Source organism: Oryctolagus cuniculus, chromosome 3, assembly GCF_964237555.1.
Source record: "Oryctolagus cuniculus chromosome 3, mOryCun1.1, whole genome shotgun sequence".
NCBI classification, from domain to species: Eukaryota; Metazoa; Chordata; class Mammalia; order Lagomorpha; family Leporidae; genus Oryctolagus; species Oryctolagus cuniculus.
Window position 1 is genome coordinate 105,522,362 of NC_091434.1, and position 14,792 is coordinate 105,537,153.

Sequence of the window (14,792 nt, forward strand, 5' to 3'; positions counted from 1 at the left end):
AGTGTGACCCCAGTATCCACATGATACCACCGCATAGTTTTACTATATTTTTGCTTTTCTTTCATTCTACTTATGAGCATTTAGGTTGTTTTTGCTCATTTGCTTTAGTAAGCAATCATGTAATGAATAAAAGTCACACACGCCTTTTAGTATAGGTGTTTACATCTGCATGATAAATTCTTAAAGAGAGAAAAATGTAGAGAAATATTTTAAGTTGAATGTGTGAGAGATAAATATGAGAATAGCCTCACTGAGAGCTTGATCCCATTTATAATCTCAGCATGAAAGCCTAGTGAAAGTTACAAACTCTCTCCAAGACTAAATATCTATTTATATGCATGCTTACATACAACCATAGGGATGGATATACAATATTGTATATATCAATATACATGTGTGTACATACATAGACAATCCTGAGTATATCTACCGTTACATACACACACACAGTTTATGTTGCTGGTTGTTTACTTAAAGGTTAAGCACCCCACTTGCAGATTTGATGACTCATTTTCCATACTTTGTTTCTGAGAGTGGGTTTACAGGTAAACTTGGTTACATTTCATATCACATTGCCCCTCAACTTTAAATTTACTTCTTTAGTCATAAATGCATGAAATGCTTTAAAACATATTTGGCATTCCCAGATGTATGGGGGAATAAAAGTTGAATAAGCTATAGTGGTCATTCTTAAAATATTGTGGAAACTATAGCAACATATCATTCTTTAACATTGGTTTGGCAAAGATATAAACAAAGTTTATAGTTTTAATGACCTGTGATTATGTTAAAATCTGCAAAAGAGTTAAATGGTCATATTTTCTTTTTTTAAGATTTATTTATTTATTTGAAAGTTAGAGTTACACAGAGAGAGGAGAGGCATAGAGAGAGGGAGAGAGAAAGAGAGATCTTCCATCTGTTGGTTCACTCCCCAGTTGGCCACAATGGCCAGAGCTGCACTGAGCTGAAGCCAGGAGCAGGGAGTTTCTTCTGGGTCTCCCACGTGGGTGTGCTTGGGCCATCTCCTACTGGTTTCCCAGGCCATAGCAGAGAACTGGATGGGAAGTTGAGCAGCCGGGACTCGAACCAGAGCCTATATGGAATGCTGGCACTGCAGGCAGCGGCTTTATCCGCTACGCCACCATGGCAGCACTGAAATGGCCATATTTTCATGTGATTATTGTTTCTAGCCCTTGCTTAGATTCCCAATGAACTAGGGTCTTTTTAATTTTTATTTGTTGAGCTCCTTACTTGAATTGGAACATTAAGCCTATGACTATAATGTAAATTAAAAATAATATCTCAAAAATTAGAAAGAAACAAAGAACAAGAGAGAGAGAGGGGGGCAAAGGAAAGGGGGAGAGAGGAAGGGAGGGAAGAAGTGGGAGAGGGAGGAAATGTCATCATATTCTGAGACTTGTATCTATAAACTATGTTGAATCTGTTCTCTTTGTATTAATATTACATTAACATGAGAATTGATGAGCATTGTGTTATAGTAATTATCATGCTTTTGTTAGGACCCTGAGATTCTAGTGTATTAATAAAGTCCTTAAAATAAATAAGCAAATAAAATAAATAATAAATAAAATTAGTTAAAAGAGAAATAAATCTTTTTTTAATTTGACAGATAAGATTCAGCAGTGAGAGAGAGAGACAGAGAGAAAGATCTTCCTTCCATTGGTTCACCTCCTAAATGGCTGCTACAGCCGGAGCTACACTGATCCGAAGCCAGGAGCCAGGTGCTTCCTCCTGGTCTCCCATGCGGGTGGGTGCAGGGGCCCAACACTTGGGCCATCCTCCACTGCCCTCCCAGGCCACAGCAGAGAGCTGGACTGGAAGAGGAGCAGCCGGGACTAGAACCCGGTGTCCATAGGGGATACTGGCACCGCAGGCGGAGGGTTAACCAAGTGAGCCACGGCACCAGCCCCAGGAAATAAATCTTTTGAAATTTTGGTTGAGGAATGTAAATCCTATGCCTCCTATGAGGTCCCAGGCATGATGCACCTGTGCTTTGTTCTATGCGTCATTTAAACACACCACCGAGTACTGGTGTGGCACGACCTAGAGTGTGGAAGGAAAGTGCCCAGGGTATTTGGACTTTGCTTGTGTCTTCCCTCTTTTGCTCTCTATGTTATATTGCCTTGTTCAGTCATTCACAGCTTTTTGTCTCCTAAAAAGGTAAATAGGGTAGGCACAGATAAGAGAGTCTTGTTTCTCCACTTCACACTTCACAAAACAGAAAGCAAGCTCCAGAGGAATGTCGAAGCCTTGCTGACCTGCCTTTAAAGTCTTCCTCTGTCACTTACTAGCAGTGTGTTCTGGGAAAAATTAAGTTTGCTGTGCAGATTTGAGTTTCCTAGTCTCGCAACTGTGACTAAGGATATCTCATTAGTTTCCAGAAAAGGAATGAGGTGATTCAAGCCATGCCACAAGCCAGCATAGAACCACAGGGTATACAGAAAGCAGTCAATAAGTGCTCAATCCTGTCCTTCTTAAATACCATTTTTAGAACACTATAATCCTGATACTTAACCTGAGCAAATATCCACAGCAGCCCTGCAGGGCAAGTGTCATTAAACTGACTTTATAGAGGACAAAACTGAGCTGCAGGGAAGTTATGAAAATTAGAGCTAATCACAAAGCAGGTAGGTTGTAGTCCATGCTGCCAGTAAGTTCCATCTGCTTTTGAAATTAGTGATCTTCACCATTTCACCGCTGTTTCTCAAGTGAGACAGCCTCTCTGGACATTTCCTATAAGTTCCTGACTTCCCATTCCGGGGTTACTTTTATCTTCAATTATATGTGAGATTCAGTTGCAAAAGCAGACTCCTTTATAGAGGTGACTCAGAGGTGAAGGATATTTGCAATGACTATATCTTGTTGTGCAACTCATCATTTCTGAGACGAAGGTTCACAGAATTCTCCTGAACCGCCACAAAAACATTTTATACATATAGCACATCATTTATCACACAACACAGAATTTGAGAGAACCTGACGTAGACCATGTGGCCTAATTCTTCTGCTCAATTTTCCTCTGCCCGTCTTTTTCTCCTGAGTAGTAAAGTGGTCAAACTATGAAGCACCCTACATTGAAAAATCGGCATTTCTTATTCACGACGGAAACGCACCTGGATCAAGTGGCTGAAGAGACCATCCTTTAAAAATGTCATGTATTTTGGAATTCACAGGTCTGTTTCTCCCAGAAAGGTTTTTCACATCAGCTTTTTTATCCTCTGAGCCTGGTACTTTCATACAGTAATCCAAGAAACCATTTGATCTCATTATCTCTGTATAGCCCTTCTCACAACCACAGACTCCACCCTGCAGCATAGAAAATATGTTTAAGATTATACAGCGAGTTGTGTAGATAAATAAAGAAATCATTTTAACGGTGAACTCACTTAATATTTGCACGATATGCCATAGCAATTTAGGGTTTTCAGCAACTGACTTTCCAATGAGATGAAAATCAAATACATAGTTCCTTTCTGAATTCCAAAGTCAGCATTAAATAACTTGTCAGGCTTTTCTAATATGTTTACAATTCTGACACCTTCCACATATGAAATAATGGTTCTTTGTGAACAGAGTGCATTAACTTTGCTCTCTCCTCTCTTTTGGAGATGTTGATAGCACTTAATCAAATTATCTTCCACTCTTCCCCAAGTTGTTACAGAGTCCTGGCCACTTGCCCCAGCCTGCCCTTTCTACTGAGAAGTAAAGCATCAGATACCACGCAATGTGGTCTTTGCATTACTTGCTCCTTGAGAGCAGTCACTACCCCGACTGTGGAGTGCCTCTAACACCAATGGAAAGGCTCACCAGTGACCACGAACTTGTCCAAACAAGCTGTCTGCCTATAGGCATGATTCTTCGCACAAGGAAGGCAGTCCAAGGAGGAAGGAGAGTCCACCCGAGGCATACCTATTCAAGAGAAGGATGCCATCTATCTAACTTACTCCTTCCTTGTAATGACTCAGGTGCCATACCACACCATAAGCCTAGTTGGCATGGAGACAATGTGTCCTTCATATTTGGGGATTCCTGGACATTTTCTACTACAGAGAATGTCTCCGAGAAGCTATGATGAAAGTCCACTCTGGAACTGAGTCTGAAAATAATTTATTTTTCCAGCAAACATACAGATAATAGGGAAGAATAGAAAGAAAATAAATGATATTATGAATATCATGGCAAGCATTTGACTTAGCAATTGAGATGAGAGTTGAAACACCCATGGCCTCCTACACTGGGGTTTCATATTTGGTTCCATCTCCAGCTTCCTTCCAGTACAGGTCCCAGGATGTAGCAGTGGTTCAAAAATAGTTGGAATCCAGTCACCCAGGTGGGAGAGTTGGATGGAGTTCCTGAGTTGCAGTTTATCCTGCTCTAGCCCTGAACATTGTAGACATTTGAGGAGTAGGTTGGAGCTTTCTCCCTTGTTTCTTTATCTGCCTTTCAAATCAATCAATACAAATTTGTTTTTTTTTTTAATTTGATAGGTAGAGTTATAGACAGTGAGAGAGAGATACACAGAGAGAAAAGTCTTCCTTCCATTGATTCACTCCCCAACTGGCGACTACGGCTGGAACTATGCTGATCTGAAGCCAGAAGGCAGGTGCTTCTTCCTGGTCTCCCATGCAGGTGCAGGGGCCTAACACTTGGGCCATCCTCCACTGCCCTCCCAGGCCACAGCAGAGAGCTGGACTGGAAGAGGAGCAACCGGGACTAGAACCCGGCACCCTTATGGGATGCTGGTGACAAAGGCGGAGGATTAACCAAGTGAACCATGGTGCTGGCCCCAATCAATACAAATTTGTAAAAATTTAAGACAAAATTATGCAACCTGGTGTCTTTGATATTATATATCATGGCTTATTTGAAACTATTTATCTGGCATTTCTGAACAGACCCTGGCCTCATATAACCACTCTTGCCAGTCCTCATCAACTAGCCAACTCTACTTAGGTTATTAATTGTTGAACACATGGCACTGAGGAGTAACAAAAACCAAGAGTAAACAAGCATAACTGCCTCCTAAAAATGAAAAAGTTAAGAAAAGCATGTTTTAATACCTGCACAGAGTTTATTACTGATTGCCATCACATAATAATGACAACGACTGTAGTGTTTTTGTTGATTTTAGTGGAAGGTATCATCTGGTATTGAGTCGAGAAATGTAATTAAGAAAATTTGCTCAGTTATTAAAGCCACCTGTTCAAGATGCATCTCTATTGTTAAGTTGAGAGTAAAGCTTTAACCAATCACTCACATATGTCAAGGGTTCAAGAAAAAATAAATTACATTTCATTAAAGAGCCCATCAGACAATTGGTGAAAAGCTATGACTTCTATTTTGGAAACATTTTTTACCCCAAATGAAGCTATTCCCAATATAGTTTCCTTCTATTCTCTTCTGCAAGTTTAACCAAGGTGTTTTCAGTAGTAAAGGATTAACACACCTTAAAGTGGAAGAGTCATAAATTAAGATTGAGTGCTTCAGTCATTTTTAATCAAAACATTTTTCAAATATGTACACTAAAAGAAGAAACCTAGTTCTTCAAGAAGTGTACACAATTTTAAATTTAAAAATATTTTTATTTTATTTTTTAAATATATATTTATTTATCTGAAAAGCAGAGTTACGGAGAGACAGGCAGAGACAGAGCAAGATCTTTCATTCACTAGTTCACTCCCCAAAGGGCCCCAACAGCTAAGGCTGGGCCAGGTCAAAGTCAGGAGTCAGGAGCTTCATCTGGGTCTCCCACAAGGGTGTAGGGGCCAAAGCACTTGGGCCATCTTCTGCAGCTTTCCTACATGCATTACCAGGGAGCTGGATCAAAAGTGGAGCAGGTGCAACACAAACAGACACCAGATGAGATGCCATAGTCACAGGTAGTGGCTTAATCTGCTACATCACGGCACGAGTCCTCAATATTTAAAAGAAAATTTTAATATAAAGGCAGAGTGACAGAGAGGAAGGGACAAAAAGAGAGACAGAGAGTTATCCTCCATCTGCTTGTTCATTCCCCTAATGTTTGCAACAGCCAGGGTTAGGCCAGGCCAAAGCCTGGAGCCAGAACTCCATCTAAGGGTACCCCGTGGGTGCCAGGAACTTGAGTACTTTTCAGTCACACTCTGCATCCCAGGCACATTAGCAGGAGTCTGGAAGCTGGATCAGAAACACAGAGTAGCCAGGACTTGAAACAGGCACTCCAACAAAAAAATGTAGGCATCCCAGCGGCAGCTTAATCTATTGCTCCAAAACAGCTTCCTTATGTAAACTTTTTTTGTTGTTTAGATGAGATTTATAGGAGGACAGGAGGAATAAGATTTTCGCTTAACTGCTTAGCTGCAGTTACATGCTCAACTTATTTGAAATGAACTAAAAACTTGCTCACACTGTAGTAATCCTAATGTAATAAATTTCACAATATAGCTATAGCAAATACAAATAACATTTATAATATCTTTCAGAATTGTTTAGGTGTATGAAAGGCTAAGAAGAGAAGACGTAAATCAATCCAGAATACATATTGGCAAACAGAGCTTATAAATTGGGTATCTGAAAGAAACATTTGGGTTCAGACAGATTTCTAGAAAAAAGACTGTTTTCCTTAACACGAGGCCCTGTACTGCGCTTGCTCCTGGAAGTGCCTCTAGATGGTATCGTGGGCTCGTGGATCTGCTGCGGGGCGAAGTGTAACTCAGTCATCACGGTGTTTGGGGAAGGTTCGAGTGTATGACTCACCTGTGTACAGTAGGAGAAAGGTTTTCTGCAGGCTGGAATACACTGCCGAATAGCAGCAGGGCGGGCCTGCGGGGAGCAGCCTCCTGCAAAGGAAATCCCAGCACTGTTTACAGATTTCTCTAGGGTACACATTTTACATTTGGGGGAGGGGTATACTTTCCCTCTGGCACTGGCCACTTGGTAACAATATTCTTTTTTAAAAAAATCCACTGGCCTACTCTGTGTTCTAGTCTCACTTTACCAATTATCCCAGGACGTGTTGTTTGACCTGTGAGGATGTTTCCAGTAGAGTTTTCATACATGTCCACTGACAATGGGAGTCTATTGTGTGGCTAAGCTTGAGGGCACAGTCTGTGTGTGGCAACACCAGCAGAAGAACTGGTGACATCTTAGCGTTAACTTCAGGGGCAGACAAGAATTACATGGTAATCAAGACGTATTGAAAAACAGTTCAGGTGCAGACAACATATCTGCTTACTAATCAATTCCTGGAGCTACAATATAAAGTGCTTTGATAACCTTTGCCAGACAACCAGAATACACACACACACACACACACACAGAGTCACATACAGATCCCCACACATAATCTTAAGAGCAAATGCAAAAAGCTGTAGGTGGAGTAATTGAAAATCAGACACAGTACTTGTAGGCACTCAGAAAATATTTCTGAGCAAATGAAGAGGATAATTAATGTCTATAATCTGAAAATTATCTCCATACCAGTCTTGTCTTTGTGGATTTAAGGTAGCAAAGGAGATAAGGAAAGCCCAGGGATAATTAGACTGAGAAGTTGATTTACTATTCAAGAGCAGTATTTAAACTGCTATATAATAGCAATTGCATTTATAAGTTCTTGCCTTTGAATTACTGTAACTGTCAGGCATTTGAAGTTTATGATTTTGGAGCCAGATAGACTTTTTGGGCCCAAAGGACCCATATAGGACTTACATTTTCCCTGAGGTATAGGACCTATATTTTCCCTGAGAATGAGGTAGCTAAATTCTCATTGTGGTCCAAAAATAAAACAAAAATAAGAAAAGCAGAAGTTACAGGTCAGAGCTAGCAGCTAGATGTTAAATTGATAATTTCGGTGTTGGTGGCAATAGCCACATAGTCCTGTTAAGTCCGATTGCTAACAGCTGTGTTCGGGGGTGGGGCTTCCACTCTTTAAACCAGTCATCAGAATTCCTCAGCAGGAGGAGATCTCTTGGGAATTAGGAAGACCATACTGCAATGCACACAAGCTATAGAAGTTTTTTTCTAACTTTAAGAATGTGATTAAGCTCCAGGAATCTTTAAGAGGTGACCCGGGTGGCCTGAGCTTAGTTGTCAGACAGCCACGTGCTGTACAGTGTGCTGGAGGAACTCCACACCCAGACTTGAGCGGCACACCCTTCCTCGGCTTCCCAGCTAGGCTGACTTGGAGTACATTTAGCTTTAATGACAACAACATGGACAAGTAGCGAAAAATAAATTACTGTATGGATAAACTATGCATTAAGAGGAACATCATGACAATAGGTCTGCTCTGATTTCATCATCATTTTAAAAAATCATCTATTATTTTTCACTTTATGTTTCTGTGTGGGAGCAAACTGTTGAAATCCATACTTAATGTATACTAAGCTGATCTTCTGTATATTAAGATAATCGAAAATGAATCTTGATGTGAATGGAAGGGGAGGGGGAGTGGGAAAGGGGAGGGTTGTGGGTGGGAGGGACGGTATGGGGGGAAAGCCATTGTAATCCATAAGTCGTACTTTGGAAATTTATATTCATTAAATAAAAGTTTAAAAAAAAAAAAAAAAAAAAGAGGAACATCAACGGTGCAAGAATAAAAAAAAAAAAAAAAAAAAACAAGAAAAAAATAGGAGCTGATAATTCCTCCTTCCATTCTCACACACATGCTCCCAGAACTGTGTGCGTTGCTCATCAGCTGCAATATTAAGTAAAACCAATGACAATTTAATTTTCTATGACAATAAAGAATTAAATTCCTTAAAATTATTGAGAATACCATTTGTACCATCAAACTGTATTCAGTGTCACCAAGGAAAGACCTTTTCTTCTGTCTATATTTATATATTAACTAATAACCAGGGTTTAGTGAAATATTTCAAATCTAAATTTTCTTGGCCGTGAATACAAGCATCTACAATTTATAACAATATTATATGTTTGTATCATCAATTCATATAATATTTAAATTTGAACTTTATCAACCCTTTTAATTCCAACCTCTAAGTATGTGATATATGTGATATATAAGCAGACTAGTGTAGGAGTTGAGGCTGTGATATGTCTTCAAGATTTTTTTACTGAGAATGTGCATGATGAAAACTTTTTGAGGGCATTATTTTAAATTTACATCTTTCTGCCTTTGTCTTGGGTGATGACATTTAAGGATATTTTATTATATTTTGGGGATTTTCTTTAGGTCATCTAATATATTAAGGTGCTTCAAATAAAACTATTTGATTTCTCAGATGTGAAGGTCTAATGGAAATTTGCCCTGAAGATCATCTAAGCGACCAGCTCAGTGATCCTTTGCCTATAACTTTTAAGTTAATTCTTCTCACAAACACTCAGAGATATTTTCGAAGTGCCCACATGTATCTTAGGCAGGAATACCTGTGACATTTATGCCATCTGAACGCTGGCACCATACAGTTCGTTCATTATTGTTCCAAAGACTTGTTTTCCATGTGTAGTGATAGCATTTGCCTCCTGCAGGGAAATATAACATCAATTCTATTATATCTTGTTGAAAATGGAACAAGCATTAATCAATCAAGGCAGAAGGAATGAAAGGTGTACGTGGTACCTGAACAAGGGCGTGTTTCTAGAACTTGTTGGGGACAGCTGTCTTGATTCTCCAAAGACTGAATTATAAAAGTCCTTGACCTAGTTTGGCGACCTGTAGTCTCAAAGCTTCTTCCATCGATGCAGGCCAATTCACACTTGCTCCACTCTGACCACTCAGTTAAATGGCAGTCTCCTGGATGGTCGTGCAGGACAGGACAGGACAGGACGAGGCGGAGAGAATGAAACTGGCACTTGGCAACATTTATACAAATGGGGCTCATGCAGAGGATTTTGGTAATAGCGTAGTGATATGGGCAGGTTGTGGTTCTACACAGGTACTACACGGTCTATTTTGATCGATTTCCCAATTGGAAAGTACTTAGAATAATGAAGCAAGTTGCGGTTAATTTAGTTTAACAAGAGGATCTCAAAAACTGGATTGCCATCACTCTGTTTCCCATCATATTTTTCCTATTGAAAGAACACTATGTGTCAGCTGGTGATAATAAAAAAAAATTTAAGGGGAATGTAAAGATTGTAGGAACTGAGTTTTCAAAGATGAGTATAACATCATAAAATGGATGTTCATAGAAACCAGATAAAGCAGAGTAAGTAGGTCACTGAAATGAAATATCGACTGACCTAAAGGGTATTTGATTTAATACTCATATATTTGTGTGTATATACACACACTTACGTATTACATATTGTGTCATAAAGAAATATTAAGCCACCATAAACTTATATCATATATCCGAGTTTTGTTATCAATTTTTTTAAAGATTTATTTTTATTTATTTGAAAGAGCTACAGAGAGAGGTAGAGACAGAGAGAGAGGTCTTCCATCCACTGGTTCTCTCCCTAGATGGCTGCAACGGCCGGACCTGGGCCGATCCAAAGCAGGAGCCAGGAGCTGCTTCCAGGTCTCCCATGTGGGTGCAGGGGCCCAAAGACTTGGGCCACCTTTCACTGCTTACCCAGGCCCCAGCAGAGAGCTGGATCGGAAGAGGAGCAGCTGGGATTAGAACTGGCACCCATATTGTATGCCGGCATTTCAGGCCAGGGCTTTAACCTGCTGCACCACACACCTGCCCCTGTTATCAATATTAAAATAAGCTCTGGCTGGCGCCGCGGCTCACTAGGCTAATCCTCTGCCTGTGACGCCGGCACTCAGGGTTCTAGTCCCGGTTGGGGCCCCGGTCCTGTCCCGGTTGCTCCTCTTGCAGTCCAGAGCTGGACTGCTGTGGCCCGGGAGTGCAGTGGAGGATGGCCCAAGTGCTTGGGCCCTGCACCCGCATGGGAGACCAGGAAGAAGCACCTGGCTCCTGGCTTTGGACAGGCACAGCGCGCTGGCCATGGCGGCCATTAGGGAGGTGAACCAATGGAAGGAAAACCTTTCTCTCTGTCTCTCTCTCTGTCTCTCACTAACTCTGCCTGTCAAAATAAATAAATAAATAAATAAATAACTAAGCTCATACATCTTAGGTCCCTAACAGTGACCTTCACATTTACACAGATTTTCACTGGCTAGAAAATGCTTTTGCAAATCCATAGCCTCATCTGTTCTCCACTCTATTCCCCAGGATTTATCTTCTCAGGGACTCCATCAATATTCTTGGAGTACTGGCCAACATGATAGCATTAGGCCAGGAATTACCAACACATTTTCCAGTTGAAGAAACCATTGCTCAAGGGGACTTGACTAATCTGCCCCAGGTAAAACACAGTGAACTGACAACGATAAGTGTTTAACTCCACTCTTGAAGTTCCGAATCTAGCACTTTCCCATCCTCTTTTGCCAACTTTGTCTCCATTAAAGTTCTAAATTCCAAAGTGATAAACACAACAAAAAAATAAAGCTAAACCAAAAATTTCCATTTTGATGAAAGAGATTCTCTAGAAAACTAACAGTAAAAATAAATAAATAAAAAGATCACCAGGAAAGGGGCTCCTAAGTCTTCGAATTGCATACCTGGGCAAGGCACAGAACACAGCTGCTTCAGCAGGCTGGTTTGAAAGGGTATTTCTCCACACAGCATGTCCTCCACACGTGTAGCCCCGTGAGAGACTGAACCATTGTGGACCACGCAGGAATAGCTGCGGAGCTGGACTCCTTCCCCACAGTCTCCACCCTGGGAGAAGAAAGGACAATCTCAGAATTACCCAAAAAATGAACAACTCCAAGTTTTGGCTCCAGCCACCATTTGCCTAAGAAAACCCTCGCTGAATTTTTTGGCAGCTTCCTTCTCTTGGGAGTTCTCTGTCCATTGTTAACAACAAAGCAGCACAGAGCAACACTTCTGGAGCTTATGGAGAAGCTGAAATAGAAATGCAAATGTATGCTACCAAATTTATGTAGTCAGAATATGAGAATTCATTTTGGAACTCAGCCAGGATTGACTAAAAAAGAAAACAATACTTAATTTGTCTAGGTGTGTGTGATAAAATGGCCTAATCCATAATCACACCCCAAGAGACCATGTACAGCCACAGGGCACATATTTCTCTTTTATTTTTCTGATTTTCCTTTTGTACAGAAATCAGTGCTTTCTCAGATGGATTATGCTGGGGTTTCCAGTAAAACACTGTTTTTCTCTAGTACCATGAAAACTTGTTTTCCCAGCATGCCTTCTGTGCTGAATAATGTTCTTTGAAGATTATTTCACACCAATGCCACTCAGATATTTTAAGCAATTAGAAAAATTGTGTGCAATGTTTCATGAAACAGAAGCTTAGAGTTGGAAGACTCATAGTGGTTTGCTGGCCCAGCCATCTGCCTGATGAAAGGTTTTGTACCATAAGATTTCTGGCAGCCACTCAAGAGATGAGCATCTTCTCCTCAGTTTTATTCAGGTGCTTACACTTAAAAAATCTGCCCACTGGGTATTTGGATAACTTCAATGGATAGCTCTGTTTTCATGCAGATCCCCTAGAAACCATAGCACAAGGCAAAGCTTCCCAGGTTAGGTTGGCAAGGGTGAGAGGCCAAGAGAACTGAAACATCGAAAGAAGAGCAGCAAACACAAGGTAGTGTGTTTCCAAGCTGGCCTCCACTGCACGAGTCATCACAACCAAGTCTCGGTGACCAACACCTTCCAGAAAGCTCCTGTAGTATCACCACACCTCAGCAGCTTCCATGAGAAGTGAGGAAGGGGCAGGGGAGAGATTTAAATGGCAATATCTCCTTGTTTCCAGTTCTCGTTGATAACTATTGATTTTAGGAAGCATTAATTCCTGTGAACGTTCAAGTTGTGGTATTTAGCTTCCACGAATCCAGAAGTGAATGGTAGGACTAGTTTCCTAGCTATTGCTGCTGCTACAGAGAGGGAGAAGGAAGAGGAGGGGAGATCTTATCCTAGGGGGCTTGGGCCTGCAAGCTTCCCAGTCTGAATTTCTGTTGCTACAGTCATGCTACAACCCATTACTGGGCATTAATCTGGCAACTCTTAAAATGGGCTTAATCTCCTTACCCGTTCCCCTCTGCAGGACCTAGAAGATGTATTGCCTGGACCCTAAAGCTGATTTGGTTCTCACAGAGACTGGAATACAGGATACAGGAATCACAATAATGTTCCAGGACGAGGATCAGGTGGGTTCACAAACTGATAAGCCAGCCTGTCAGCAGCCAAACCAAGGCTCAGTGGCAATAGCTGATAGGCAACAAGGGAAAGTCCTGGCTAGGCGGTTAGAAGGTCAGAGTGGCATGCAATGGATGCTGAGAAAGATTCTTGGCATAGGAAGTTGTGAATCAAAGATACACAATAATTCCCTGTCCCAATTACCCTTGTTTTTGTTACTTGTTCAGTTCAATTACCTGTGGTTTGAAAATATTAAGAAACAATATTCCAGAAACAAATAATTCATAAATTTTAAATTAAGCACTATTTCAAGAAGCATGATGAACTCCAACACCATCTGGCTCAATGCCATCTAGGATGTCCTTTTGTGTGGTCCATCAATGCTGTTCACACCATTCATCCATTAGTCACTTACTTGCTGTCTTGACTACCAGACCAACTGTCAAGGCATTGTAGCACTTGTGTTATTTCATTTAATAGTGGCCTCAAAGAACAAAAATGATGGTGCTTGCAATTTCACTATACTATATTGTTGTAATTGTTCTACTTTGTTATTAGTTATCATTAATATCTTACAGTGCCAAATTTATAAATTAAACTTTATCACAGGTAGGTATGTATAGGGAAAAACATAGGCTATATAGGGCTTGGTGTTTTCTGTGGTTTTTACATCCATTAGGGATCCTGGAATGTAGATAAGGGAGGTCTACTATACTAGCCAATAAGGCCAAGTACAACTTGGACTCCTCCTAATTGTATCAACTTAAAGTGTAAAGAATCTGAGGAGGCACATAAATTTGGAGCATCATGCCCTCCTTTAGAGATGCCTTAACAAAAATTATGACTTGTTTATCGAAGATGATTTCTTAGTCTTCTATAAGGGAATACCTTAGACTGTATAACTTTTAAACAAAGGAAACTTACTGCTTACAAGTTTGGAGGCAAAGTCCAGGTTTGGTGCCTGATAAAGGCCTGTTCCTCGGAGCTGGTGCCTTCCAGACATCCTCACATGGTCCAAGGGAAAAACAAGCTCCCTCTTTTAATAAGGGCCTGAATTCCATTCATAAAGTCAGAGCTCTCATGACCTAATCGTCCCGTGGCCCCAAGTCTCACTTTTATCACACTTTCAACATAGGAAGTTAGAAGGGGCTCAAACACTTAGGCCACAACAAATGGCAATTTCCACACTTGACCTCATAGTTGTTCTAATCATTTCTATGGCAGTTTTAAAACACTTTTTTTCAAAAACACCATAATTTTAAACCTAAATAAAAATTTTTAGAGATAAATGGGGGTTCAAAATCAATTCAAAGTGGGTTCATTCAAAACAAATGTTTTACACTCTGACCTCAGAATCAACCCTTAAGGCCTCCTGCTTGGGCTGAAAGGCCTGTGAGAGCATTTCAGGCATGGAAAGACAAAAAAGTATCCTACATGCAGGATCTCTCTGAGACCTTAGAGGAAAGAAAGGGTCATCAAAGAAGGATACACTCTTCTCTGAAGGGAGGAGAGAGCTTCCACTTGCTTATGGCCATGTTCAAATACCAATGGAGTCTATGTTCACTAAAGGCTTCCATAGCCTTGGCCCCCACAAGACAAAAGTCTCGGATGATCATTGACGTCATAAAAAAGAGTGTCAACTGTTAAAGG

At 40.6% G+C, this 14,792-nt stretch overlaps 1 protein-coding gene across 4 annotated transcripts in view; it reads right to left on the reverse strand.

The window, feature by feature from the left end:
* The window catches only part of THSD7B (thrombospondin type 1 domain containing 7B), a 1,008,953-nt gene that overhangs the window by 13,208 nt on the left and 980,953 nt on the right, over positions 1-14,792 (reverse strand). For all 4 annotated transcript variants that reach the window (XM_051849593.2, XM_051849594.2, XM_070071550.1 and 1 more), the window contains exons 22-26: positions 11,537-11,696; positions 9,584-9,757; positions 9,391-9,486; positions 6,757-6,839; positions 3,135-3,327 (exon numbers count right to left, since the gene is read on the reverse strand). In XM_051849593.2, the coding sequence (XP_051705553.2) occupies positions 3,135-3,327; positions 6,757-6,839; positions 9,391-9,486; positions 9,584-9,757; positions 11,537-11,696 (706 nt within the window). The remainder of the gene's footprint in view (positions 1-3,134; positions 3,328-6,756; positions 6,840-9,390; positions 9,487-9,583; positions 9,758-11,536; positions 11,697-14,792) is intronic.